At 37.2% G+C, this 25,289-nt stretch overlaps 1 protein-coding gene across 7 annotated transcripts in view; it reads right to left on the bottom strand.

The window, feature by feature from the left end:
• LOC150093229 (uncharacterized) overlaps window positions 1-25,289 on the bottom strand; it is a 307,481-nt gene that overhangs the window by 157,506 nt on the left and 124,686 nt on the right. For 5 of the 7 annotated variants that reach the window (XM_090413531.1, XM_090413528.1, XM_090413534.1 and 2 more), the window contains exons 10-12: window positions 13,808-13,945; window positions 12,066-12,379; window positions 5,285-5,575 (exon numbers count right to left, since the gene is read on the bottom strand). In XM_090413531.1, the coding sequence (XP_090269657.1) occupies window positions 5,285-5,575; window positions 12,066-12,379; window positions 13,808-13,945 (743 nt within the window). The remainder of the gene's footprint in view (window positions 1-5,284; window positions 5,576-12,065; window positions 12,380-13,807; window positions 13,946-25,289) is intronic. The other 2 variants (XM_090413529.1, XM_090413533.1) reach the window with 2 other exon arrangements.

Raw genomic sequence — 25,289 nt, 5'->3', positions numbered from 1 at the left:
GATGGCATTGCATGTTGATGGTGTCGATGTGGTGGAGGATTAAGTAGGAGAGATGGTGAGTTAGGTGTAATGGAGTAGTGCCTTCCCACAATGAGCCCTTGGAGGAGTCACATAATAATAATAATAATTACCTGAGACATCATGTAATGGAGGGGACACAAGGTTCAGGAGCTTGATCTGATTACATCATTAGAGAATGTATCAGTAACCGATCTAGCTATGTTGCCTCCTCTTAGAGAAAGTGATCATGTAGCTTTAACCTGGGAGATTGCCAGATACTCAGAATTTCCTGTTAAGAAGGGATATATATATGGAATTACAAAGCAGCTGATTGACAAGCTGAGTGCTTTCCGAAGTGCAATGGCATAAGAATTTGGAAGGGAGAGATGGTGGTGGTGGTGGTGGTCAAGGGCTGTCTGAAGAAAGCAGTATCAGAATGTATACCTAAAGTGAGAAGGATAAATCAGGTAGGAGTTGGATGAATAGCATCATTCAGCAAGAGTTGCACACAAAGAAAAAGTTGCAGAAGCAATATAAAGAAAAAGGCAATCAGCATGTACATAAGTACAAGACGCATGCAGGAAGGGTGACCTGTGTGGTAAGGAAGGTCAAAGCTAATTATGAGAGAAGGCTAGCTGATGAAACTAAAAGAAATCCTAAAGAGTTCTTTCACTATGTGGCAAGTAAAAAGAGAAATGATGCTTGAAAAAGTGCTGATGGCAGAGAGGTAACAGAAACAAACCACATAGTTGAATTACTACTAAGCAAGCATTTTGAGGGGTGTACCATTTAGGTGGTGATGTTGCAATGCCAGATGTGACAGTGACTGATAGGTTTAAGAAATGGAGGTACTTAAAATATTGCAGAACCTCAATGGAAACACAGCCATGAGATTAGATGGCATATCAGCATGTGTATTACAAGAATGTGCAAAGGAATTATCAGCTCCTCTGACCAAGCTGTTTAATTTGGTAGTACTGGGAAGGTGCCCATATAGCAGAAAGGGGGGGGTTCCCCTGCATAAAGATGGTTCTAAGACAGAAATAACAAATTATAGGACAATTAGCATCTCAAGAGTGGTAGCTAAGGCATTGGAGAAATTGGGAAAAGACAGAATTGAGGGCTGGATGGGTAGGAATATGATAATTTATAAGGAGCAACATGGTTCTGTGAAGGGTAGGTCTTGTACCAGTAATTTGCCTACTTTTTTTATAAATGACAATGGAATTATATAAGGGAAACAGCTACCCAGTGATACTGCTAAACTTTGCAAAGGCTTTTGACAGAGTTACACACAGACCTCTGCTGCATAAATTGGACCAAATGGGGGATGGATATGAATCTGGTGATTTGGATTAGAGGGTAGCTGATGGATTGATATCAAAGAGTGGTTCATGGAGGAGAATAGCTCAGGAGAAGGCAAGTGACCAGTGGTGTACCACAGGGCTCAGTACTTGGTCCTCTGTTTTAAATTTGTATATCAATGATATAAGAAATGAAATGACAGGACATATTCAGTTTTTTGCTGATACTAAACTAGGAATAGCAATGGTAAATGGTGATGCATAGATCCTTCAGGAAGACTTAAACAGACTAGAGGAATGGGCAAAGGTAAATGGCTGCTAGTTTAATGTGGCCAAGTGTGATCTCTTCCCAAAATTCAAGCCTGTGTACTATATTGATGAAAACGAACTGCAGGAAACTGATAAGGCTAGGGACTTCGGGATGATTATGGACAAGGAGTTGAAGTTTAGAGGACATACTGTGAAGGTTGCTAAAACAGCACATCAGATTACATGGCTGTTGAAGACCACACACTAATAAGCAGGGGATAGAGAAGTTATTGTTCCCCTATATAAGGCAACATCTGGACTACTGCATGCAGATCTGGACAGCCAGATTCCGTGGGGATCTAAAGACAAGTGACAAAAATTGTGGCAGGTCTATGGAATACTCCCTATGAGAATAGATTGATGGTCTGTGGGCTTCAAATACTAGCTGATAGGTGAAAAACAGGAGATATGATAGAAGTATATAAATTATTTAAAGGGGTTTTATAGGACTGACACTGGAGACTTTTTTACAGTATATAGCAAGACAGAAGACAAGGGCTCATCGGTGCAAACTGTAGAAGAGCATGGTTAGCAAGGATATTAGGACTAGATTTTTTTCTTGGAGGGTGGTGATAGGATTTAAAGAGAGGCATAGCTCATCATTATCAAATTCCTGACATGTACCCATAGGGGTGTGTATGCAGGATATTATGATAGCACTACATGCAAAGTTATATCATTACTAACTTCCTATCAACAATTTTCATCCAAATTAATCTGTTATCTGTCAATACTCCAACATTATCAGATCTTATATTTCTGTCTTCTAAGGCTGTTACTGTATCAATCCACCTAGATCTTGGTCTTCCTCTGGGTCTTTTTTCTGCCAGTCTGGCAAAGAACATTTGTTTTGCTAATCATTCCACACCCATTCTGTTTAAATGATCACAGAACAAAATGATGGTACATGGAAATACCTGTATAATAATAATTTGGTCAGCTAAGTCCCAAACTCCCAGTTCAATGTTGTTTATTCAATATCCAAGTACGCCACAATAACAGAGAACATCATGAGAAGGCAAGAACTGAACACTAGAGCAGAAGTCCTAGTTTATTCTCTGCATCACTTAGAAGTAATGTGGAGAATCTTCCCAATTATCTAGCTTTGATCCTTTAAAAGTGACCTCAAAAATGGGAATCACTTGACATTTTTTTTATGTTCACATTATATGACTTTTCACTTTTTATGCTTATTCAATACCTTTTAGTTTCTTGCATTCCTCCAGAGGAAAGTTGTTGGATTTAATTACCAAAATTTAAGAAAGTAATAAAAGAAAGTTTTCAGCTAAAAACTAGAATCTTTCGCTTTGACAGTGAATTCAAATGAGACTGGTGGTACTCTTGGTTTTTGCTCTGATTTGTAGGTTTGTTTCATTGAGTCAATTTACTTAAACAATGTTCATTAGGAGCTGGCTGTACTTACTTCATCTACCACCTCAAGATAGTAGACAGCTATTAATTCAAAACATGTTGATCCCTACTGAGAGAGAGAGAGGATGTGGACATTGGTTCTGTCACTGTTTCATCTCCAGACCCATTAAAACAAAATAGTGGTATTCTGATTAGAATAGAACTGCTCAACAGCAAGATGCATTTCGGGAAGAAGGCTATACCCCAATTCACAATGCATAATGCCCATTAACATACCTTTCAAACCAAATTGCTTTTCTCTAAATGAACAGAAATTACTTTGTGTTAGAACAGGTAGGAGTAGGATTCCAGAAAAGCTTGTGACTCCATTGAAGATGATACCTTGGATTTTAAATCAGTTATCATGCTTCCCCTTTGGCAGATCACCTTGACATAAAAAGACTGTCTACAATTGAAAAGAGATTTTATTGGCCAATCATGAAATGTGATGTCAAGAATTATATGAAATCTTTTCAGAGGAAAGGCACCTTTCCAGTGAAGCTCCCAGTTAGGCCATTCCAACATATTTCTGCAGACATTGTTGGTCTCCTCAACACAACTGAAAGAGGTCACAGATACATTTTCAATTCCTAATAAGAAGGCAGCAACCTAAGCTTTTTCTTTTATGTATTGTTTTTATATATAGTTTTCAAGTGTTTAGTATAGTGAAACACCAAACATATAGATCTGGGGATAGAACCTGTTTAGTCAGAAAGGGAAAAAGGAATTTGTATTAGATGGCTTAGTCCATACTAGGATTAGTCAATTAATTTATACAAATGGTGTAAGTCATCAGGATTGAATAAAACATGCACTCACATATATCTTGCACTCCCAATTTTACGAAAATGAAGTTTTGCATATACCTCACACACGAAAAAAGTTTACAACTTCAAGAAATAAATAGTGATGGTTGTTATGACAGTTTCAGATGTTTTGGAATTAAGATGAAGAGAATCGGCATTTCAACTCAACAATTGTCGGCATGCCTTTGTCGTAGAGTCGCGCAACCAAGCAACAATAACAGAAAATGTTGAAAATTGTAATAATGCACACAACTGGAAGTGAAAACAGCAATGCACAATCATGCTCACAATTGCTGCAGATGGAAGAAAGTTGCCTCCTTACATAATATTCAAGAGGAAAACAATATTGAAGGGGAAATTTCCCCATGGAATTCATGTAAGAGTTCAAGAAAAAGGGTGGATTGACACAACAATGATTCAACATTGAACTAGAACTGTTTGGGACAAATGGCCAGTGGCTTACTTCAATGCTCAGCTCTTCTCATGTGAGATAGTTTCTGCAGACACTTAAGACCATCTAATAACAAAACGACTTTTGGAGGTGAAGTCTGATGTGGCCATTATTCCTGGTTGTCTTACACCTTGTCTACAGCCCTTGAATGTATCAGTCCACAAACCATTCAAGGACTAGGTACGAAAATTTTACATGGACTGGGTGGCAGCCGGTAGCTATGACCAGACCTGGGAAGATTAAACAAACAATTATCAGAACTGTTGTGCAACTGGATTTTGAGAGCTTGGGACACGATTTTGGCAGAAATAATTGCGAAGAGTTTTTTTTTTTTTTTGCAAAATCTCTAATGCCCTGGATGGGAGCAAATGATTCAACATCGAATCATTTGCTGATGCCCACGAAGAAACCGATCTCTAGACCGGAAGTAGCAAGAGCAAACATTGGATTCTTGGTAAGGCACCCATTTTGAGTTTTTTTAAATCATGGTGATCTTATGATTCTGAAATGATAAAAGGACAAGCAATAATGAAACTGTTTGTTTTAATTTAATTACAAAAGCATTATCACTAAAGATTCAAATATATTGCATGATGAAGGTGAGTGGTGATCTCATAAATAACATTGATAATTAAAATTTAAATGCATTAATTTTATAAATAATGTGAGCAATTATAAATTATAATGAATATTGAATTTAATTAAACATGTCTATTTAATTTTTTCCTGAAAAACTTTAGTTTATGAAAATCCCTGCATATATCTCCCACTATGATTTTTTAACTTTAATTTTGGAGAAAAAAGTGAGAGTTATATTCGAGTAAATGCAGTACTAAATTTTCATGAAATTTCTTTTATTGTATTTGTGTGCGCACATGTGTGAATGTGTACATGCACACACACAAAATTTCACTACAAATTAGATTTAGTATTCACTTTTAAATATAGTTATATTTTAATTAACTATCAGAATACAATACTAATATAAACTATTAAATACATACTTTGATTTCTGGTTGTGAAGATGCAAGCAGTTTGGATTCTGCTATCCTGTTTATATCTTGATTATTATTATTATTATTTACAGAATCATTTTGCAGCGTGATAGGTACTAAACTTTGCATTCCTGGAGGACATGACACTGTTGATGTCATAGTGCTGTAAACATTAGCCACTGTTGATGTTGTGGAACAACTATGAAGTACGGTATTCTGAGTTGTCACTGCTTTCATCAATGCAATGGCATTGCTGGAACGATTTTTCTCTTGACGCTGAATGTATGTTAATGCTTCCTGCTGGACAAAATGATAAAAGCTCTTCACATTTTTTAAATATATATATATTTTAATATATAATATATATATTCATTATATACTGAAACAGCATTATATGCTATTTCAACAGCATTATATGCACATTAGATGTATCAATCTACTGCTAGCAAAACGAAAATCCACACATTCTGCATTGCTGTAACAAAAATGGATACCAATATGCAGAAAAAAAAAGAATTAAAAATTTAATTTTATATGAAGATGGCAAAGTTTGAAAATGACGTGAAATGTTAAAACAAGCATATGAAACTCAAGTAATCTCAGGAAGCAAAAGTTTCTGAATGGGTAATAAAATTGAAAGAAAGCAAAGCTTGAAAAAAGTAAAATGATAACGAACAAATTAATTGTTTATACTCTACAGATAGATGAAAATGTTGAAAGATTAAAATACATGATTCATTCAAGTTAACACTGTTATTAAGGACAAAAAATAAAATTCAGATAAAGAACATTAAGGCTCATTTTGGAGAGCCTCCGTAGTTCAGTCAGTAGAGACAAAGCCCTTTGGTCAGAAAGACCTGGGTTCGATTCCCGTCAGTGATGTGAGGAATCTTTATGTGGTCTCTTTCAACTAAAGGTGAGTTAGCCAGTCTCATACAGAGGTAGGAGATTTTTTTCACCTGGAAACTCGGTTTTTCATCTCCCAGAACAGGCAAACCGGCCCCGTACACACACACATCTATAGACATAGGATCCACGGGTGGCATAGGGCCGGCCACCTTATCCTCGAGATGGTTGAGGTTGTGAAGTCCACAGCTAAAGAACCTCAGTGGTTCATGAAAAGCTTAAGACAAGACAAAAGTGCATAGATTACCAAAGTGATTATTTTGAAACGGACAAAGTCAGTTTGAACATGACTGCCTCAGAAGCTCTAAGTTCAAAACTAAGCCATTTGATATTTGTAAATGCCTGTTCTGAACAAAATTTGTGTAACTTCAAGTTTACAAACATTATCTTTTAAGTATAATTCATTCTGTTTTTTTATCTCATTACTTTATAGTCATACCTCAAATATTAGAATTATTTACGTGTATGGAGATACTCATAACAATAACACATCTTTTTTCACAAGAAAAATATCCAAATTAGCTCAAGATTACTTGTCATTATAAAATATAGTAAGATTTGTCAACTTGACATGAGAATCTTCTTCTTCTTTCACTCTGCCTTATCCCATGTTAAACGGGGTCGGCGCACCAATCTTTAACCTTCCTCTTCCAAGTTCTCCGGTCCAGAGCATCCTTCGAACTCCATCCTTTCTCCCTAAGATCCTCTGTCATCTTATCCCTCCACCTGAGCTTGGGCCTGCCTCTTTTCCTCCTTCCCTCCAACTCCATATACTCCACTCATTTACCAACATACTCCTCACCCTTCCTCTCAACATGTCCAAACCACCTCAACCTACTTTCTTGTATCTTCTTGCCAACTGGTCCCACCTTAACCGTCCCTCTGGTGTAGTCATTCCTTATCCCGTCCTTCTTTGTCACACCACTCATCCATCTCAACATCCTCATCTCCGCTACCTCCATCTTCCTCTCCTGTGCCTTGGTTATAGGCCACGTCTCCGGCCTCACCACCATCTTATAGAGCTTTCCTTTCCTCTTACAACTCACTCTCTTGTCGCACAGGACCCCACTCATCTTCCTCCAATTCATCCAACCGTATGTTATTCGGTGCTGTATTTCCTCATCCAGGTCACCATTCCTCTCGACAACCGACCCAAGGTACTTGAATTTCTTCCCTGAAATTAGCCTTTCACCCTGGAGTCGTATGACGATATCCTCATCACTCCCCGTTGACATATATTCAGTCTTCACCCGGTTAATTCTCATGCCGCTCTCCTCTAATGCCTTTCTCCACTCTTCCAGGGTATTTTCAAGCTTCTCTCGGGATGATTCGCATAGAACAATGTCATCAGCAAACAGCATGCTCCATGGTGCCTCCTTCTTGACATCCTCCACTAGTACATCCATGACCAGGTCAAAGAGGTAGGGGCTCAGAGCTGACCCTTGGTGTAGCCCTACGACAATAGGGAACCCTTCTGTCATGCCGACACTAGACCTGACCTGAGTTTCTATTCCCTCATACATCTCCTTCACCAACCTCACGTACTTCTCCGACACCCCCTTCTTCCTCATACACCTCCATACCTCCTGCCTGGCCACTCTGTCGTATGCTTTTTCCAGGTCTATAAACACCATGTGCAGATCCACTTGCATCTCTCTATATTTCTCCATCAATCGCCTTAGCGCAAATATTGCATCCGTTGTCCCTCTTCCTGGCATAAATCCAAACTGCTCCTCACCAATTTTTGTTTCCAGCCGTAACCTTGCTTCAATTACTCTTTCCCATATTTTTAATGTGTGTGACATCAGCTTGATTCCTCTATAGCTACCACAGTCTTGACCATCTCCTCTTCCTTTGTAGATTGGGACGAGAATACTTTTCCTCCATTCCTCTGGTATCTTTTCCTGTTGGGCTATTTTACACATCAGATCTCATAACATATCCACGCCCTCACTGCCCAAACTTTTCCACACTTCCCCAGGTATCTGGTCTGCTCCCACAGCCTTCCCATTCTTAATTTTTCTCAGTACCCAAAACACTTCCTCTCTACTTATGTCTTGCACCAGTCTCTCATTTACCTCTCCATCCTCACACCTCTCTCTTGGATTCTCCTCATTTAGTAGTTTTCGGAAATATTCTTTCCATCTTCCTCTAATTTTGTCCTAGTCTTGTAATACTACTCCTGAGGCATCCTTTATCTGCTTGACTGATGTTATGTCTTTCGAGGCCTTATCTCTGGCTTTCGCTATTCTCAACAACTGAGCTTCGCCACAGTTTCTCTCCAGTTCTTCATAAACCTCATCAACTGCCTCGCTTTCGCCCTTGCCACAGCTCTCTTTGCATTTTCTTTGCTAATCTATATGCCTCCTTGTCAGCTCTAGTTCCAGTCATGTCCCATTTTTTCTTTGCCTCCTTCTTTTCCTTGATCTCCAACTGCACCTCCTCATTCCACCACCATGCCTCCTTATCCTCAAGTGGTCCCTTTTCTGATGTTATACCAAGCACCTCTTCTCCAATTTTTCTAATATTCCGACTATTAACGTCCCACCATTCTTCCACATCCTCTGGTAACTTCATTTCTTTCAATACCTCTTCTTTAAACTTATTCCTTGGTCCTTCCTCTTCCAATTTCCACCACTTTATTCTCCTCTGTACCCACCACTTCCGTCTATTCTTCTTTTCCCCTTTTATATCACAGTCTACCACAACCAACCTGTGCTGTGCTGCTACACTTTCTCCATTAATCACTTTACAGTTTTTCACCTCCTTCAGATGTTTCCTATGGCATATAATATAGTCAATCTGACTCATTCTATCCCCGCTCTTATAGGTGCCAAACTCTCTTCTTGAACCACGTGTTAGCTATAGCCAGATCGAAGGCCACAGCATATTCTATGATTTTTTTACCTTCTTCATTTCTTTCACCACTATTCCAACCTCCATGTACCCTTTCTTCACCACTTCGTCGCCTTCCTACATGCCCGTTCAGCTTGACATGAGAATATCAGAAATAAATAAATAAGATTCTTATAATACATTGCTACACTAAAGCAACTGAAGAATGGTTTTATTTTTAAGAAATCAAAATTTCAATATACAGCAGTATGCAATTAGCTTAAAAATTAGCCTGTCTTTGGTACAATTACATACTGCTTATCACTATGGAGGTCTACACACACTGCTTAAAGTATCAAAACTAGATGGCAGTTTTAAATCTATTTGGATCTTCATCAGTAAGTAGTCAGGTATAAACTCCTATGCCGATATGGTCATCTAGATTGGTGAACCCTAAAATGTCACAATGGATACAACAAGCATATCTCTTCCCCCAACCTTCCATCTTTTTCTCAATTTCATCTTTCAAAGACAGGCTAACTTCTACACACACTTATATACCATCACATATCAAAACTTCAGTTTTATAAAAATAAAGCAATCTTTTGATTGCCTAGCCTGGCACTAAATACAGATCTTGTATTAATTTTATATGTGCGTGCGTGCGTGTGCGTGTGTGTGTGTGTAAATAAAGTGCACAAAACATGCTTTCCTGGTTGAACAATGAGAAAATAACTGATGCTTTGCAGAGAAGGAAAGAGCAGGCATCAGAATTAGTGTTTGTTGTGGGCACAAATGACTTAGGTGGTGAAAAAAAAAAAAAGGTGATAAAGATTTGAAGAAGTTGTTGTGGCTGATAAAGGATAACAGCATTGCTGGAAAAGTTGTTGCGTGTCCCAGATATGACAACAGTGAATTGAGAAGAAGACCAGAGATAATGAATAGCAAGATGGCTGAGTTGTATGAGGCAAAGAGAGTTCACAGTTTGTGAATCTGTGGAGTGAATTTGAAGGAAAGTTGGAATGTTTTAAAGTTGAATGATTGCACTTGAATGGGTTTGGTGTTGAGCATTTATAAAGGCTAATTGTTTGCTGAGAGGGCACAGAATCAGGAAGTTAATGTAGCTAACAATCAAAGGGTATTTTTTAAGAGGATATAACAGCTAAATGGGTTGTACAACAGGAGGAAGATGGATAAGATTGTAGTTGCAGCAGCACAAGGTGATGGAATGCATAAAGGTGAGGATGAGACAGGTATGAATGGCAGAGTCAGGATCAGAGAAACCGGAGTGCTCAGACAAAAAGTATGGTATAGCAGCTAGAATAGAGAATTTTGGTGCTGGGAGAATGGCCTCTCAAAGACATAAACATTGCTATGTTCGTATATAAATATAAGGAGTATTCAAAATAAGAGAGCTGAGTTTGTTACACTGATTCAATCAGCCCAAAGATAATTGTATAAGTGAACCTTGATTGTCTGAGAATGTGATGCCAGGAATAGAAATAGAAGGATATACAATTTTCCGGAAGGATAGGAAAGCGAAAAACAGAGGGGAGAATGCTCTAAATAATTGCAGAGGAACTTGTTCACAAAATGTAGAAGTAGATACATGAGCAGATTTTGAATCTGTGTGGTGTGAAGTTGAAATTAACAGGCTAGTATATCTGATAGGATGTTGTTATAGGCCAGATAATGTAGAGAATACTTATTGTGAAATGTTTAGGCAAATTGGTTGGGAATGTAAAAAGAAAGTGATCCTGATGAAACAAATATAGAATGGAAGAAGGAAAGTCTACAGGAACAAGGAGAATGAATTTTTGAAATTCTGAAGGATAAATATCTTAAGCAGCATGTGACTGAAGCAACTAGAGGCTCTAATGTTTTGGATTTGGTGATAACTTTACAAGATGTAGCTGGTAATGAAGTACTGACTCTGCTGCCATTTGGTGAGAGTGATCACGAGGTACATGTTTGGGAAGTGGTGAAACAAGAAAAGGTTACTGCCAAAAACAGATATGTGTGGAAGTATAAGGTGGGTGATTATGGGAAGCTCTACAATCAGCAAGCATCAATACAGTGCCTGGAAATTCATAAGGCAGCTGATACAAGCAATGTATAACTGCATACCAAGGATTAAGTGAATAATGAGTAGGAGTGAAATGAATGAAAAGTGAAATCCAGAAAGTTGAGTTGGAAAAGAAAATGCTATGAAGAAGATACAAGAGAGTTGGTGGCAAACAGCTCCACAAAGAGTATAAAGTGCAGTCTAGGAAGGTGATGTGCATGATAAAGAAAGAAAAGGTGAAGGATGAGAGGAGATTGGCTGGTCAAGCAAAGTTAATTCAAGGGAATCCTTCCACTATATGGTAAGCAAGAGAATGAATAATTATGGCAGGTTGACACTGGTAGATAGTCATGGCAGCAGAGTGACCGTTGCAAAGAATATAGTGGGATTATTTAACAAGCACTTTATCAGCATATATCATACTGGTGTAAATGATGCTGTGCCATATATAGAAGGGAGACAACTATTAGGCGAATTGGTGAAATAATCAGATATAGTGGGATTATTGAACAAGCACATTATCAGCATATATCATACTGGTGCAAGCTTCATTAGGAATTTTAGAATGTTTAAAATGGTAGCATATTTTGGTTATTTTTACTGTGTGTGTGTGTGTGTGTGTGTGGAGGGGGGATCGAAGAGCAAACAAAAAAGCGATCAGCAGAGGCTTACAATTAAAGAGAAAGCAGTAGCAATATAAGTAGACCTAAAAGGGAAAAGACCCCCTGCAGAAGTACCTCCTTTTAGTGATTTATTTATTCATTAGGAATTTTAAGATGTTTAAAATTATGGTAGCATTTTTATTGCTTTTTCAAGACATACAGGTTCTGCCCCTAACCCTATTTTTCCTAAATAGGATTATTAAAAAATAGCGTGGCTATTTTTTCTGTGCAAAATGCAGTGATATTTAGGAACACATATACCGTACTACAGAAGAAACAGATTTAGATGAGATGAATTTAGATAAATTTTGAGATTACTCACCACAGCTTCAGCAGAAAGTTTAGAAACAGGACCAGCTGATGAAACTACAATTGTTGTTCCTTGTCCTTGTGCTTGTGGCCATACATGTGCTTTATGCACAACTATTACATTTGGTTTAATTCCTGGTGTAGCTGCCTTCATTAGTGTAGAAGGAGTAAGGGCTCCTGTTGGAAGTGTAACTCTCAGTGCAGGTGGCTGAGTTGGCCTTGGATTATGTGACATAATATTTGGAGCTGTTGGACGTGACATCATTCTTGCTGTTGCATGAGATGTTATGATATTCGGAACTTTACCAGCACATGAACTGCTAGAACCTATAATAACATAGAATGTAACTATCAAGTAATAAGACATATGTATGCATATATAAAATCACAACTTACTTCATTGTTGAATTTCAACTTTTTATACCCTTCTGGTCATACTGTAAATACAAATTCACTTTTTAAATGTATAAATTAAGTAATTAACAAATGAAAAGTTTTCATTCTTTTAACAGCTCTCTCCAAAAAAGGAATAATCATTATTTTTTATGAATATTATTCCTGTTATGTGGGAGTGATACTGATATATTTTTTTAATATTTGGGAGAGGTACAATGATACCTGAATGGATATAGTTAGTCTTAATAATAATAAACCTGACACTAATATACTTTATGATCTTGGTTAATAAATATTAAGGATAGCAAAGAAGGTTAGATGAAAAACTAGTAATGTTAGTACAATGCAAAAAAACTATTAGTAAAGAAACATAAAGGAAGGAGGTAATCACATCTCCTTTATAAGAATCACCAGTCTGATTTAATGTGGTTAGGAAGAGGGGGGAGAGAGAGAGTCAGATGGCAAAAACTGGAACATCAAGAATTTAGGAATATTGGTAAATCAGCTAATTGTATGAAGCTCCATGTATGTAGGGATAGATAAACTTCTCACAGAAAATAATTATTCCTATTATATATGAACACTAAGAGTTTTAAATTTTGATTTGGTGAAATCAGAACTAATTCACGCATGCCTTTAGAAAAGACTTCATCAGAATAATTTTGAACATATCTTCTCAAACAGCAGCCTTCTACTGAATGGAATCAAAACACAGCATATATCAATTATTTGTGCATTACCTTTGTACAGTGTTATTTCTTGATATGCACTTCACAAATAGTGATCTAGGAATGCATCAAAATAAATGCTTTACATGAGTTTTTTCCATTATGGTTCCAAACTAATCTATCTAATAAAGATGAAAAACAATAGGTAATGCCTTCAGTTGAAATCACAATATAAGGATCAAATTTTTCCACAAAAAAAAGTACAAACACTAAAAAATAAAAAGGAAATTTAAGAAGAAAGAACTAAGCCAGATGAAAGTTGTGAAATAAATGATATTATCAACAACATAAATTTGGTACACTGACAGATTCGCTGAAAACAAACCACATATCAGTCTAATAAACTGATAATGGAACTTCATAATCTCAACTTTCTGAATTAATTTGTAGAAATTAGTGTTGGATGTGAATATTTCTTATAATTTCTTCTTCTATGCTCAACCACTATACAAACTGCAGACTAAAGAGTATTCTGAAGAGCCACAAACTTGGAAGAGTAGACTTTTTTTAAGACAATGTTTATTGTTAAAGTTATGGCATATTTTAAAAGATACGTCTGAGTTTAATAATGTTATATTAATAATACACATAGCAGAAGGCAAGGAGAGAGAGAGAGTTAAAAGAAGATTACCTGCTACAGATACAGTGGTCACTTTAGATGCCCCAGAGAATCCAACATTAGAAGTAACAGCAGCCAGGGAACTTGGTATTGGTTTAGGCAGTATCTTACTAGCAGAAACTGGGACACTTTGTGTGATGATCTTAACAGCTAAATGATATGATTAATAGCATTGCTTAATATCCTCCTTTCAGTATTTATAAGTGAATGTGATAATATAAAATAATACATGCATTATAAAATATGTTTGTTGACTTTTACATATAAATGTGTACTCAAAAATAGAAGGAAAGAATGAGTAATTACTGTAAATATAAATAAAATCATGAAGAAAATCCAAACTATTTTCACTAAAGAATCCCATAACATTAATTTATGAAAAAAAAAAAAAAAATACTAATGACATGCAACTAACTGCAGATAATAGAGAAAGGAGGATAATTTATTCTAAGTAATTATACAGACGCTTCTCAGATGTTAACAAAAGAAAACATTAAGCTATATTTTGACCAATGAGTAATAATTTAAATGACAGAAAATTTAGGTCTCAGAAAATTTGTTCTCATTAATAAGATTAGCAGTTAGTAAAATAAAGATAGGTTATTCATGTTAGTAGCACTGGAACATTTTTAAAACGTCAAATTTCTTATGATTGCAGAGTTATATCACATAAATAGGTAACGTAAAATACATAAGACTAGTACATCGGTAACTAAACAACTATCAAATACAAAAATAAGAGCATGAGCACGCGCGCACACACAATTGCATTTATATATATATATATATATATTATGGAACACCTACACATGGAGTCAAAGGACTCATTGTGATAGGCCACTTTGCACAGCACAATCCACACTAGATTACATGATCCACTGTTAATATTGCACAATCTCCACCATCTGCACAACCACTGTCCACTACACAATATTTCTATATGTTAATTGCATGTGTTTTCAGGCTAATTTGCATGTTTTGTGCAATGAAAAATTCTGCTACCTCCATATGAGTTCAGCTAATTCACCTTCAACTGAAAGAGCACTTACAAAAATACCTCTCATCATTATGAGAATCAAACTCAGGTTTAATCAGGTTTAGTAAACAAACATATATCAAGTAGAACCTCACATCAGTAGTATAATTCAATTTTTTTTTCTTGCTATTATCAATTAGTAACAAAAAATGCAATAAAATGAAAGTTATAATAACAATAACCCACTATCATTGTGGTTCAGTGATATATCCATCTTAAGTAAAGGAAAGAGATTTTTTGGTCCTTCCTGTATGCTACTGTTTTGTGTCTAGGAACAATTTGACCTAGGTATAAATCAGAATATGCAGGAAAGATATGTTTGATTGCTTAAAAAAAACTAGTTTCATATATACATATATACTGCTCTGAAAGAAATCAATGGACAATATAGTACGAGTAATGGACTATATTATAGTATAATATAATACTATACTATATAATATGTCCACCTTAATAAGATGTGGGACCTCTTTTTGCTGCGAAGACGCAATCCTACAGGGTATACTTTCAACAAGCATGCAATAGTAACCAATGTGAATTTTGACCATTCTTCCTGTAGACATGTAAAGAGGTGCTGGACTATTGTGAGGCAAATGTCCCTTGAGCTCACTTGATGCTCCAGTCCATCCCACAGATGTTCAATATGGTTGAGATCAGGTGAGATTTTGTGAAATGAAAAATTCTGCTACCTCCATATGAGTTCAGCTAATTCACCTTCAACTGAAAGAGCACTTACAAAAATACCTCTCATCATTATGAGAATCAAACTCAGTCAGTTGCATGGTTGGAAGTAGAAAAGTGATGTGCTAAGCCTGAGGACACTGTCCTATTGTGATTGACATCCCCAACATGCTCCTTCTGTCTGATTTCCAGGCTTCTTGAAGTTTGCCCAATATATGAAAGACTGCACGTACATGGAATTCTATAAACACCTGGATATTTGAAATATGGTACACTGTCTTTAGGAGATCTTAATACTTGTCTGATGGTAGTAGTTGGCTTAAATACGACTCTGTGGAAGCCAGTCAAGTGTGGCAACGTTCACGTTTGCAAACAATGGAGTTACAGCAGCAGTCTTATGAAACAGTACATTGTTCTATTTAAATTATATATATTTGGTCATAAAATACTTAAAAAAGAGACTTTTTGTGGTTATGATACCCAGGGGCGCACCAGTAATGTCCAGTGCCTGTGTGCAAAACTTTAGTTGGCACCTCTATCCCCCCCCTCCAATAAAAAAATCACTTTAAAAAAACGTTTTTTTAAAGTATTTCCTCCTCTTTGGCGGCTTTACTGTCCTGGCGCCTGTGTGCGTCGCACGCATTGCACATATGGCCGGTGTGCCCCTGATGAGACCATAGATTTTTTAATTAATACATAGATTAATATAATCCCGCCTACTAGTTTCGCTAGCGACTGTCTAGCTTTGTCAAGGCTCGAATGGTACATACAAAAAAAAATGAGAGAATACAGAAACATTGCTAACTGTTAGGCAGTTAAGTTTGAACATATGCATGACAATGCATGCATGTGTTGAGAAGCTTCAGTCACTATCATGGACGCGTGTTGTATGCACATGCGTTACATGATTTTTTGCGTATTGTAGTTCTGTTAAACTGAGTGAGTTGATTAAATTTTTCCATATATCTTTCAGTATGGCATCCTGATTTCTGTTGAGGTTGTTACCCGTTCTTAATACCACTGCCACTTCCTTGAAAATTCTGTAACTGCAATCATCATCTAAATACACATAGAGCTATTTTCCCAGTCAGTTGCATGGTTGGAAGTAGAAAAGTGATGTGCTAGGCCTGAGGACACTGTCCTATTGTGATTGACATCCCCAACATGCTCCTTCTGTCTGATTTCCAGGCTTCTTGAAGTTTGCCCAATATATGAAAGACTGCACGTACATGGAATTCTATAAACACCTGGATATTTGAAATATGGTACACTGTCTTTAGGAGATCTTAATACTTGTCTGATGGTAGTAGTTGGCTTAAATACGACTCTGATATTGTGAGATTTTAACATTCTCGCTAATCTTGAAGAGACCGAATCAAGGGATGACTACTTTTGAAGCGTACTGGGCGACTGTTCCTTGTTGTTGGAGGTTGTCTTTATAAAGGAATTTGTTGGCAATGTTTGTAGAAAAACCATTCTGTGATAGTGTTATAGCAATTTGAGAAAGTTCTGTCTGTACCTCTTCTTCATCTGAAATAAACTTTTTGGCTCTGTTCCGTAACATGTGAATGATATGCTTTTGTGATCTCTGATGGTTAGAAGAATAATGTAAATAACGTCCAGTATCTGTAGGTTTTCTGTATATGGAAAGCTTAAAATTATTCTCCTGCCTTTTCACCAGTATGTCTAGGAAGGGGAGTTGTCTGTTTTTTTTCAACTTCTAAAGTAAATTTAATTTTGTTATAAAGCGAGTTTATTCTCTCTAAAAACATCTGTAGGTTTCCATGTTTTCATTCCAAATGATGAAAATATCATCAACGTATCTCCACCATATCGATGATTTATGTGTAATTTTGGTAAAAATTTCATTTCCCAACTTTTCCATGAATAGGTCTGCACAAGGTGGTGACAGTGGGCTACCCATTGCTAGGCCTTCCAATTGTTGGTAAACTGTATTGTTTACTTTGAAGAAATTTGATTTCAGGAAGTGATTGATCATCTCTTCCCAGAGACATTACACAGTTGTTCAATCACTGCCTGCCTGAAATCAAATTTCTTCAAAGTAAACAACACAGTTTACCAAAAATTGGTAAGCCTAGCAATGGGTAGCCCACTGTCACCACCTTGTGCAGACCTATTCATGGAAAAGTTGGAAAATGAAATTTTTACCAAAATTACACATAAATCATCGATATGGTGGAGATATGTTGATGATATTTTTATCATTTGGAATGAAAACATGGAAAACTTACAGGTGTTTTTAGAGAGAATAAACTCACTTTATAACAAAATTAAATTTACTTTAGAAGTTGAAAAAAAAACAGACAACTCCCCTTCCTAGACATACTGGTGAAAAGGCAGGAGAATAATTTTAAGCTTTCCATATACAGTAAACCTAGAGATACTGGACGTTAGTTACATTATTCTTCTAACCATCAGAGATCACAAAAACATATCATTCACATGTTACGGAACAGAGCCAAAAAGTTTATTTCAGATGAAGAAGAGGTACAGACAGAACTTTCTCAAATTGCTATAACACTATCGCAGAATGGTTTTTCTACAAACATCGCCAACAAATTCCTTTATAAAGACAACCTCCAACAACAAGGAACAGTCGCCCAGTATGCTTCAAAAGTAGTCATCCCTTGATTCGGTCTCTTCAAGATTAGCGAGAATGTTAAAATCTCACAACATCAGAGTGGTATTTAAGCCAACTACTACCATCAGACAAGTATTAAGATCTCCTAAAGACAGTGTACCATATTTCAAATATCCAGGTGTTTATAGAATTCCATGTACGTGCGGCCTTTCATATATTGGGCAAACTTCAAGAAGCCTGGAAATCAGACAGAAGGAGCATGTTGGGGATGTCAATCACAACAGAACAGTCTCCTCAGGTTTAGCACATCATTTTTCTACTTCCAACCATGCAACTGACTGGGAAAATAGCTCTATGCTGTATTTAGATGATGATTACAGTTACAGAATTTTCAAGGAAGCGGCAGTGGTATTAAGAACGGGTAACAACCTCAACAGAAATCAGGGTGCCATACTGAAAGATATATGAAAAAACTTAATCAACTCACTCAGTGTAACGAAATTACACTACGCGAAAAATCATGTAATGCGTGTGCATACAACACGTATCCATGATAGTGACTGAAGCTTCTCAACACATGCACACTGTTACGCATATGTTCAAACTTAACTGCCTAACAGTTAGCAACGTTTCTGTATTCTCTCATTTTTTTTTTGTATGTACCGTTCGAGCCTTGACAAAGCTAGACAGTCGCTAGCGAAACTAGTAGGTGGGATTATATTAATCTATGTATTAATTAAAAACCTATGGTCTCATAACCACAAAAAGTCTCGTTTTTTAAGTACATTGTTCTGCTGAAAGAGACAATGATCAGTTCCATAAAAACGTCACAAAGTAGAAAGCATGGCATTGCATTATTCACAATGTTCAGATACCTCTTAGAATTCAATGTTCATAGCATCACAAACAGAGGTCCGAGCCAAACCAGGAAATGGTATGGTCCAGGAAAAACAGGACCATATCATAAACATCACCACTTCTGAATTACATAGTTGGGGTTACATACTGTGGTAAGAGACATTCACTGGGTATCTGCCACACCCATACTCATCCATCTGATCAGTAGAGGATGTAGCATGATCGTAGCCCCATAACACAGCTTTCCAAGCTTCCACGTCCCACTGTCCACACTTGTTGCACCACTGAAAAAAACATTGCAAGTTGGTTTGGATCATGTGGTCCTACCATGGAAACCTATGTTGTGAGTCGTGGTTCTGAATGTTTTTATGCAGATTCATCTTCAAGCCGATGGCCAAAACTCCGTATTGAATGTGTCAGCCAACTAATGGTAGTTCTTACATATTACCCTTCGTAGCACCCAACAGTCACATTCGATGAATGTAGTGGGTTGTCCACTGCGGCACTAGCAGTTGACTCTCTATGCTTCCATCTCAGTATGGTATCACTGATTGCTGACTTCAGATAGCCCAATTTGTCAACAATTTACCAAACAGATAGGCCTAAAACATGACATCCTATCACAATGTCTGTTTCAAACTCCATCAGTTACCTTCTTGCAGCCATTTCACCCAAACAATAGAGTTGCACTGACTTGGGAACATCATATTCCTCCAATTTATACCGGCTACAAACACGTGACTCATTACATGACATGATGCACCTTGACCATGGGGGATGTCCTTTGACTTCTTTCCAAACAGTATGTGTTTAGATATTCTATGAGTGCTTTTTTAATTAATAATTATACCAAGAGTGAGTGCTTATTTTGAAGTTATATATATAAAGTATGTGCTGGAGCAATAAGTCATTTGAATATGATATGAAAAATTTTGTTTAATGTAGTATGCATGAAATGATGCATTGGTGAATGTAAATGAAAATGTCTTTTCCAGCAGCAAAGATTAGTGATGTGATCGAGGCCATATGTAAGCAAGCAGAATGAGTGGATGATAAGATTGTTGGTTGAAATAAATAATTTGAAAACAGTATGTTATGTGAGAACGTATGAATTAGTTGATGAGTGAGGTAAAAAGAGAACAAGCAAAGTTGTGCGTCTGTTGCCACAATATAACGAGAGAGAGCTTGATAGTGAATGACTCAGTGATTAGATTGTTGCAAGGTTTTGTAGTTGCAGGACATAATAAACTTCAATGGGTTTGATGCTAGGTGTCTAGAGAAAATGTGAATATGAATAGTCAGAGTACTAGATGTGTCATGGTAGCATATCTAGTACTCTGACACAAAAGCATATATGCATGTATTAAATTTAAAGGTTAAACTATGAGTGTAAAAACAGAGTGAGAAAGACAATGATGAAAGACAAGCATGAGAGAAAAGTATAAGAAAGACAAAGTCTGTTAAGGATAACCTCAAGAATGGCAGGACTAATTTTGAAAAATTTAAGATTTAAGAAGTAAAAACTCTAGCAATAAAGCAGGGAATTTGGTTGAGGAATCAACTTTCACTCCTATGTGAACTAGTTGTGCTTTAGGAGCTGAACACTCATCATCCTGGTGATCACCAGTCATATCTATTAATGCTAGAAACATCAGAAATAAAGGCAAGCAGTTCTTAATACTGGGAGATGCAGTGGGACCAAAAATTATTGCTATCAGTATGACACAGTTGAGAGAAGAGTATATTCTTAAATGAATATAATATGATGAGTTCAGTGTGTTCAGGAAGGACAGACAAGACAGAAGCAGAGGGGAGAATAACAAATGGCTACAAGGAATTGCATCCAACCATAGTAGAAATCTCTAATGTGGCAGTAACATCAGTAACACAAACAATGGATCAAAGCTGTTTGGTGTCAGGTAGAGTTATTATTATAATACAGTATCTCCATGGAGTCCAGAGAATCATTGCGGGAGACCCAAACTAACTATTATACATACAAAAGCTACCATACTTCTCCTTAAACTCATTCATTGTCAGGGAACTCGGAACTAATTCTGTCAATCCATTCAACTCATTTACCACTCTCCACACAAAAAATCTAGTCTACATGCCCCTACTACCTGCACTGTTACACAACTTCCATAGATGACTTCTAGTTCTCGGACTATTTGTCATATATCGAAAATTTTCCTTTGCACGAATTTTATAAAACCCCTTTATTATAAGTTTCAATCATATCCCCTCTCTTCCACCTATTAACTAAATTTTGTAACCCACACACCTTCACCATATATTCATAGGGAGCATTCCATAGGCTTGTGTCTGAATCTTCTCTACCACCTGCTGGTCACCAAGAAACTCATGTGACCAAACCTGTACACAATAGTCTAGATGCAGCCAAATCATAGCTTTATGAACAGGGATAATAACTTCTTTGTCTTTACTTGTTAATGTGTTTTTCAACATCCAAGTAATCCTTTGAGCTATTTTACCAACTTTCGCAATATGCCCGCTGAACTTCAACTCTCTGTTCTGTCCACCATTACCCCTGGCCTCATCAATTTCCTGCAATCCAGTACCATCAACATGATATACTGTACATGACATTTTCAACCCAAATTTTCAACACAGGCTGACATGCTATCCAGTCCCATAGCTGTGTTCATATTGATATTTTTCAATACACTGAACATCTCTTGTTTATCTACCTCAATTTTCATATGCATCTCTGTCACATCAGCAACTGCAAAATCTCCACATGAATGATACACCTTTGCAAAATGATCACTCAGAAACTCAACTATTTCTTTTGCCTCTATCACAAGTTTATCAAAATACACAGTTTGATACAGATAAAAAAACAAGAGTATCTGAAAAGACTGGCAAACTGCACAGACAAATATATCTTATGATATTAAAAACACCATAGTTATGAGTGATTTCAACTATGGAGATACCGACTCAAGGGAGGAGAAAGCATGAAAGATGAAGGAATGAGAATTTATAAAATTACTGAAGGATAAAAGAACACTGGATCTAGTAATAGTGTCTGAGAAACTGTCTATAAAAGAAGTGACTTATACCTCTATAGCCAGCCTGGTTGGCCGAGTGGTTAGCGTGTCCGAATCCAGGCGTGGGCGTGGATGTTTGTGATTGTCCTACAAACTTTGTGTGGAAAGGGAATCTGCGTCTGCGACCCTACCACTTATTCTAGCAGAAGACATCACTGCCAAAACCATGTAAGGTGCGGCAGTGATTTGTTCTTGAAATTTGATGTTCGTAATACGCCATCTACGAACATCAAATGTGAAAAAAAATTTTTTTTTTTATACCTCTATATGGTGAGAGTGATCATGCCATTTTGATTTGGGAGGTGACAATACATATGAAAGCTTGGAACTACATGAGACTATTCAAGGCATGTGATTATAACAAACTAAGAAGACAGTTTGAAGCAATACCCTCGAATGAAAAAATGCATCATAGAAGAATCAACAGCATATGGGATGTAATCTAAGAGTGTTTCAAGAAAGCTATATCTGACTGTATCCCCAAAATTAAAAAATTGCATAAGTTTAAATCCTCTATTGAATGGCCCTTTAAATTTGACAAGAGCTGAAAAAAGGAGAATGTCATGAATCTAATACAAGACAAGGATCAAAAACAATATAAAGAGCAGTAGAGTGATGGTCCCAGTGACAAGGATGAAATCAGATTATAAAAAGAAGTCAGTCAAACAGGCCAAGGGAAATCCAAGAGAAATTTTATCTACGTGACAAGTAAAAAAGAAGACAAAACAGAAGTATTAAAACTATTGCAAGAGCTTGATTCACACATAGCAGTCAGACTAGATGGGATATCAGCATAGGTTGTGAAAGAAGGTGTAAAATAATTAGCAATACCCCTGATTCGATTGTTTAACCCCCCAACTGCCCATAACGTCTATAGACGTCCAGCTAAATCTGAATAGTTCTGTAACACCCATTGAAAAACATGGATAAGAAGTGCAATTTGGTCTCACTATTTCATCCACCCCGGCCGATAGGGAAGTTAACTTAAGTCTCAGCATATGCATGATTCCTAATGAGTGGAAAGAAAGCAAGATAATTACAGAAAATTATATACCAATCCGAATTTCAGGTGTGGTCAACAAGTTATTGGAGAGGCTGGTGGCAGACAGCAACAGGATCCTCTATTGAGGACATGGTTTTGTTTTAACCAAACCATGTAAGTAGGTTGTACTTTAGTAACCTGCCACATTTTTAAACAGAGATAACAGCATTGAATAAGTGGAATGAATATACCAGTTATTTCACATTTTGTTGTAGAATTCCACATGAGAGGTTATTAAATAAACTCAAGGAGATGGATATACAAAATAAACTTGTCACATGGATAGGAGAGTTAATCAGTAACTCTCCTATCCATGTGACAAGTTGTATTGTAGTGATTGGGCTATTGTTGTTTAACTTGGATATTAAGGATTGTGGTGATGATCAAGAGGATAATGTGTTTTTGATACAGAATCCTGCAGGTTGACTTGAACAGACTAGTTATTTGGAGCAAATGACAATGAACATCAGTTCACTGCTGCCAAATGAAAGTTTATGCATTTTGGCCAAAAGACATTGTAGGCAAAGTATATTACTGGGAAACTGCTGCAAAGGTCAATGTAGCTGGAGACCTGAAAATGATTGAAGACAGTTAAACTTTACGATCACGTTGCTAAGGTGGTTTAAGCCATTGTTGATGAAAACAGCAACTTTCTTTCCACTTTACAGAACTTTGATTAAGATCACATATGGACTACTGGGCACAGATATGGTCACCTGGGTTTTGAAAAGAGGGAAACAAATGAAAAAAAAAAAAAATCCAGTAACAGATAACCAAGATAATTAGCATAAAGAATTCTGCACAAGAACAGAGAGAGGAATGTGGTCTTCAAAATTTGAATAATAATAATAACAACAATAATAATACTAATTAATATTATTATTATTACATAACACCTTCAGGGAGTCCAAAGACTCATCGAGGGAGGGTAGCTACTCTACAACTTTCCGTCTCCACCAATCCACCAGCTGCAACTACCTTCATCATCTACACCAACGCCATCTACCAACGACCACTAACATTTTCACAAACATCCATGCCCAAAGCAGGATTCAAACCCGCAGCCTTTTGGCTGGAGAGCAGATACGCTAACCACTCGGCCAGCCAGGCTGGCATTATTATTATTAGGCCTCCATGGAGTCAAAAGACTCATCGCGGGAGGTCCTTCCTAGGAAACACCAAGTCTATCGACTCATCACGGGAGGTCCATCCTAGGAAACACCAAGTCTATCATACCACTCCTTAAACTCATTGACCATTCTCGCTCTCACCACTCTGTCAGGCAATGCATTCCACAGTTCAACCACCTCCACAAAGAACCCACTCCTCATCCTCTTGCTCACAGCTTCCTTTCGTAACTTCCAGGGATGGCCCCTTGTCATCAAGTCCTTCCCGCTGTTCAACAAAAAAAAAGAACTCCCCAGTGTCAACCCTGTAACCACCTCTCAACAGTTTAAAAGTCTCGATCATATCACCTCTCCTTCCTCTATCCACCAAACTCTGCAAACACATTCTTTCAGACGATCCTCATAACTAACATTATAGAGTCCTGAAACCAACTTTGTTATCTGTCTCTGCACCCTTTCCACAGTTAATTTATCCCCTTCAAATCCTGGGGACCAAATCTGAAAACAATAGTCCAAGTGTGGTCTGATCAGAGTCTTATACAACAGAATGATAACTCTTTTATCTCTGCAGGTCAGCGTCCTTCTCATTACTGCAGCAATCTTCTGTGTTACCTTCACCACCTTTGCAATATGTCCCCTGAACTTCAGGTTTCTATAAATCATCAACCACAGAGCTCTTGTCTCCCCTACTTCCTCTAGTATAGCTCCTCCAATAGAGTATGCAGCGCCCCATCGATGTGTCCCAAACCCCAAGACCTTACATTTTGCTGCATTAAACTGACACCCCCATTCAGTTGTCCATCTGTCTAGCTTATTCAAATCCTCTTGCAGGGCTACCACATCTGCTCTATTACTGATAACCCTTCCCAGCTTCACATCATCCACAAACAACTAAATATCCCCCTGCAATCAACTGACAATGTCATTGATATAAAGGTTAAACAATATAGGTCCCAGTACTGAGCCCTGTGGGATCTCACTTGTAACCTTCTGCCTCCTTGAAACTGCCCCACCATACACAAGTCTCTGATATCTATCGGACAGCCAATCCTGAATCCAGTTGACCAACCTGAC

Source organism: Typopeltis vanoorti, chromosome 24, assembly GCF_054136105.1.
Source record: "Typopeltis vanoorti isolate ZY-2024b chromosome 24, IOZ_Tvanoo_1.0, whole genome shotgun sequence".
NCBI lineage: Eukaryota > Metazoa > Arthropoda > Arachnida > Uropygi > Thelyphonidae > Typopeltis > Typopeltis vanoorti.
This window is presented reverse-complemented; position numbering and strand designations above follow the sequence as displayed.